Genomic DNA, 4,463 nt, shown 5'->3' with positions numbered 1-4,463 from the left:
GCCCCATGAGGAGGAAGGTCCGGGTAGATGTTCAGGAAGCTCAGAGCCCCATGGAGGAGGAAGGTCCAGGTAGATGTTCAGAAAGCTCAGAGCCCCATGGAGGAAGGTTCAGGTCGATGTTCAGGAAGCTCAGAGCCCCATGGAGGAGGAAGGTCCAGGTAGATGTTCAGGAAGCTCAGAGCCCCATGGAGGAGGAAGGTCCAGGTAGATGTTCTAGAAGCTCAGAGCCCCATGGAGGACGAAGGTCCAGGAAGCTCAGAGCCCCATGGAGGAGGAAGGTTCAGGTCGATGTTCAGGAAGCTCAGAGCCCCATGGAGGAGGAAGGTTCAGGTAGATGTTTAGGAAGCTCAGAGCCCCATGGAGGAGGATAGTTCAGGTAGATGTTCAGGAAGCTCAGAGCCCCATGGAGGAGGAAGGTCCAGGTAGATGTTCAGGAAGCTCAGAGCCCCATGGAGGAGGAAGGTTCAGGTAGATGTTCAGGAAGCTCAGAGCCCCATGGAGGAGGAAGGTCCAGGTAGATGTTCAGGAAGCTCAGAGCCCCATGGAGGAGGAAGGTTCAGGTAGATGTTCAGGAAGCTCAGAGCCCCATGGAGGAGGAAGGTTCAGGTAGATGTTCAGGAAGCTCAGAGCCCCATGGAGGAGGAAGGTTCAGGTAGATGTTCAGGAAGCTCAGAGCCCCATGGAGGAGGAAGGTCCAGGTAGATGCTCAGAGCCCCATGGAGGAGGAAGGTCCAGGTAGATGTTAAATGTGTGGATAATGTTGTGTGTTCCAGTCAGGAGGAGGCTCTGTGTAGGGGGGTGTACGCCCCCCAGGACCACTACTCGTTCCCCCCTACCAGGGTGGGGGAGACCAGCACACTGAAGGTCAACATGAGAAACAACTCCTTGGAAACACATGGGGTGAGCAACACACACACACAGAATAATTGCATGAACTGTGATTGATGTGATAACTACCCAGAATGCTTTGCATGGATTTGATGTTGAGCTTGTCTGATGTTGCAGCTGATGTTCCTAACCCCTAAAGAGCCCTTCCACATCAAGCATTCCAAATATTCCCTCAGGTGAGTCAACGCTGCTTCGTGACTCTTCTGTAGTCAGTGTCCTGGTTAGCCTGGCCACAGAGCTATACTATGGCCACAGAGCTATACTATGGCCACAGAGCTATACTATGGCCACAGAGCTATACTATGGCCACAGAGCTATACTATGGCCACAGAGCTATACTATGGCCACAGAGCTATACTATGGCCACAGAGCTATACTATGGCCACAGAGCTATACTATGGCCACAGAGCTATACTATGGCCACAGAGCTATACTATACTAATCTGAGTGTGACTTCCTGCTCCTAATGCTGTGGAAGCTCACAGAGAGGTCGGTCTGAGAGCAGCTGGACAGCAGGCCACTGCATTGGTCAGGCTCTGGGCCTGTCTCTCAGTCCATGTTGTGTCTGTCTCTCAGGCCATGTTGTGTCTGTCTCTCAGGCCATGTTGTGGCTGTCTCTCAGTCCAGGATGTGTCTGTCTCTCAGTCCAGGATGTGTCTGTCTCTCAGTCCAGGATGTGTCTGTCTCTCAGTCCATGTTATGTCTGTCTCTCAGTCCAGGATGTGTCTGTCTCTCAGTCCATGTTGTGTCTGTCTCTCAGTCCATGTTGTGTCTGTCTCTCAGTCCATGTTGTGTCTGTCTCTCAGGCCATGTTGTCTGTCTCTCAGGCCATGTTGTCTGTCTCTCAGTCCAGGTTGTGTCTGTCTCTCAGTCCAGGATGTGTCTGTCTCTCAGTCCAGGATGTGTCTGTCTCTCAGTCCAGGATGTGTCTGTCTCTCAGGCCATGTTGTGTCTGTCTCTCAGGCCATGTTGTGTCTGTCTCTCAGTCCAGGATGTGTCTGTCTCTCAGTCCAGGATGTGTCTGTCTCTCAGTCCAGGTTGTGTCTGTCTCTCAGTCCAGGTTGTGTCTGTCTCTCAGTCCAGGTTGTGTCTGTCTCTCAGTCCAGGTTGTGTCTGTCTCTCAGTCCAGGTTGTGTCTGTCTCTCAGTCCAGGTTGTGTCTGTCTCTCAGTCCAGGTTGTGTCTGTCTCTCAGTCCAGGTTGTGTCTGTCTCTCAGTCCAGGTTGTGTCTGTCTCTCAGTCCAGGTTGTGTCTCAGGCCAGGTTGTGTCTGTCTCTCAGGCCAGGTTGTGTCTGTCTCTCAGGCCAGGATGTGTGTCTCTGGCCAGGTTGTGTCTGTCTGTGAACCCGTACATACTTGGTCCATGTTTTGATTTCTTCCCATTTCTCCCTGCCCTCCAGACCCCAACGCTACATCCACCTGCCAGTCCAGTTCAAGCCGGTTGTAACTGGCAACCACTCCAGCCTGCTGTTGGTTCAGACAGATACCAGTGGAAACATCGCTATCCAGCTGACTGGTGAGGCCCTGACTGGCCTGAGGACTGCTGGTCTGGGTCAGTGAGGACTGCTGGTCTGGGTCAGTGAGGACTGCTGGTCTGGGTCAGTGAGGACTGCTGGTCTGGGTCAGTGAGGACTGCTGGTCTGGGTCAGTGAGGACTGCTGGTCTGGGTCACTACTTCAGACCAGAGCTGTATAGGGAATAGTGTGCCAGCATGAGACCACTACAGCTCTATATCCTATCCTCTGGGGGTCTGTATGGAGCTAGCAGACTACAGCTCTATATCCTATCCTCTGGGGGTCTACATGGAGCTAGCAGACTACAGCTCTATATCCTATCCTCTGGGGGTCTGCATGGAGCTAGCAGACTACAGCTCTATATCCTATCCTCTGGGGGTCTACATGGAGCTAGCAGACTACAGCTCTATATCCTATCCTCTGGGGGTCTGCATGGAGCTAGCAGACTACAGCTCTATATCCTATCCTCTGGGGGTCTACATGGAGCTAGCAGACTACAGCTCTATATCCTATCCTCTGGGGGTCTACATGGAGCTAGCAGACTACAGCTCTATATCCTATCCTCTGGGGGTCTGCATGGAGCTAGCAGACTACAGCTCTATATCCTATCCTCTGGGGGTCTGCATGGGGCTAGCAGACTACAGCTCTATATCCTATCCTCTGGGGGTCTCCATGGAGCTAGCAGACTACAGCTCTATATCCTATCCTCTGGGGGTCTGCATGGAGCTAGCAGACTACAGCTCTATATCCTATCCTCTGGGGGTCTACATGGAGCTAGCAGACTACAGCTCTATATCCTATCCTCTGGGGGTCTGCATGGAGCTAGCAGACTACAGCTCTATATCCTATCCTCTGGGGGTCTGCATGGAGCTAGCAGACTACAGCTCTATATCCTATCCTCTGGGGGTCTGCATGGAGCTAGCAGACTACAGCTCTATATCCTATCCTCTGGGGGTCTGCATGGAGCTAGCAGACTACAGCTCTATATCCTATCCTCTGGGGGTCTCCATGGAGCTAGCAGACTACAGCTCTATATCCTATCCTCTGGGGGTCTCCATGGAGCTAGCAGACTACAGCTCTATATCCTATCCTCTGGGGGTCTGCATGGAGCTAGCAGACTACAGCTCTATATCCTATCCTCTGGGGGTCTACATGGAGCTAGCAGACTACAGCTCTATATCCTATCCTCTGGGGGTCTGCATGGAGCTAGCAGACTACAGCTCTATATCCTATCCTCTGGGGGTCTGCATGGAGCTAGCAGACTACAGCTCTATATCCTATCCTCTGGGGGTCTCCATGGAGCTAGCAGACTAGAAACATTTTACTGAATGGGATGTCTAGTAAAACCTGAAGAGAGTTGTTATGGCTGATGTCATGTGACAGGGTTTCTATGGGGTTTTGGTCAGGTGACCTACTGATGAACCTCAGTGCTTGGCCAGGAGGAGGTTTTCCATCAACTCCTGGTTCCCTACTTTGGTTTTCTATTAGAAATGGCACATGGTTGATATTTTAAATTAACTAGATAAAATAAAGATTTGTCAAACATTTTGCTCGCTTTTTATTTTTTGCAATGTAGATGTTAAATAACTGGACAAAGATGCCCATTTCTATTTAAAATGCATTCTGAGACTTTGTGTTTTAGCTAAAACGTCAAACAAAAAGCAGCGAATCCTACATGTACGTCAGGTAGCAGACTCTCTTATCCGAAGCCACTTACAGGACCAATTCGGGTCAAGTGCTTCTGAGGGTGTTTGGTCCCTTTCAGACTATTTCTGTGAACTCATTGTGGTTTGTGAACCCTCCAAAGGAACCCAGACCCCTCGAGGCCCCAACGTGAACCAAACTGAGACAATCTCAAGAGGGGGTCTGAGTTTGGTGTGCTTGAATTCCGTGGTCAGGTTCACTTTTTAGGACAATGTGAACACAAAGCTCCCCAGGTTCCCCCACCACACACTACTACTGCAGCACACGAGACGACGGCCGCGGGCCCCTCGCGCCAGGCGACGGCCGCAATAGAGAGAAGATGATGTACAGATAAAAATGTGGGGAGTTTTTGGTTCAG

The 4,463-nt window shown here is 51.2% G+C and overlaps 1 protein-coding gene across 3 annotated transcripts; it reads left to right on the top strand.

Moving 5' to 3' along the window:
* Positions 1–93: 93 nt before the first annotated feature.
* On the top strand, positions 94–3,948 carry LOC120039917 (centrosomal protein of 192 kDa-like). 3 transcript variants are annotated; one of them, XM_038985236.1, is made up of 4 exons: positions 756–900; positions 1,006–1,064; positions 2,288–3,643; positions 3,692–3,948. In XM_038985236.1, exons 3-4 carry the CDS (start codon positions 2,642–2,644, stop codon positions 3,713–3,715), a joined length of 1,026 nt encoding a protein of 341 aa, XP_038841164.1. In that variant the 5' UTR covers positions 756–900; positions 1,006–1,064; positions 2,288–2,641; the 3' UTR covers positions 3,716–3,948. The 3 variants fall into 3 exon arrangements, with proteins under 3 accessions (XP_038841165.1, XP_038841164.1, XP_038841163.1); XM_038985237.1 differs by having other exon boundaries at positions 94–900; positions 2,288–3,948; XM_038985235.1 differs by having other exon boundaries at positions 2,288–3,948.
* Positions 3,949–4,463: the final 515 nt, after the last annotated feature.

This window comes from Salvelinus namaycush, unplaced genomic scaffold (genome assembly GCF_016432855.1).
Source record: "Salvelinus namaycush isolate Seneca unplaced genomic scaffold, SaNama_1.0 Scaffold3085, whole genome shotgun sequence".
NCBI lineage: Eukaryota > Metazoa > Chordata > Actinopteri > Salmoniformes > Salmonidae > Salvelinus > Salvelinus namaycush.
Note: the sequence above shows the minus strand (reverse complement) of the source record. Positions and strands in the feature narration are given on the sequence as shown.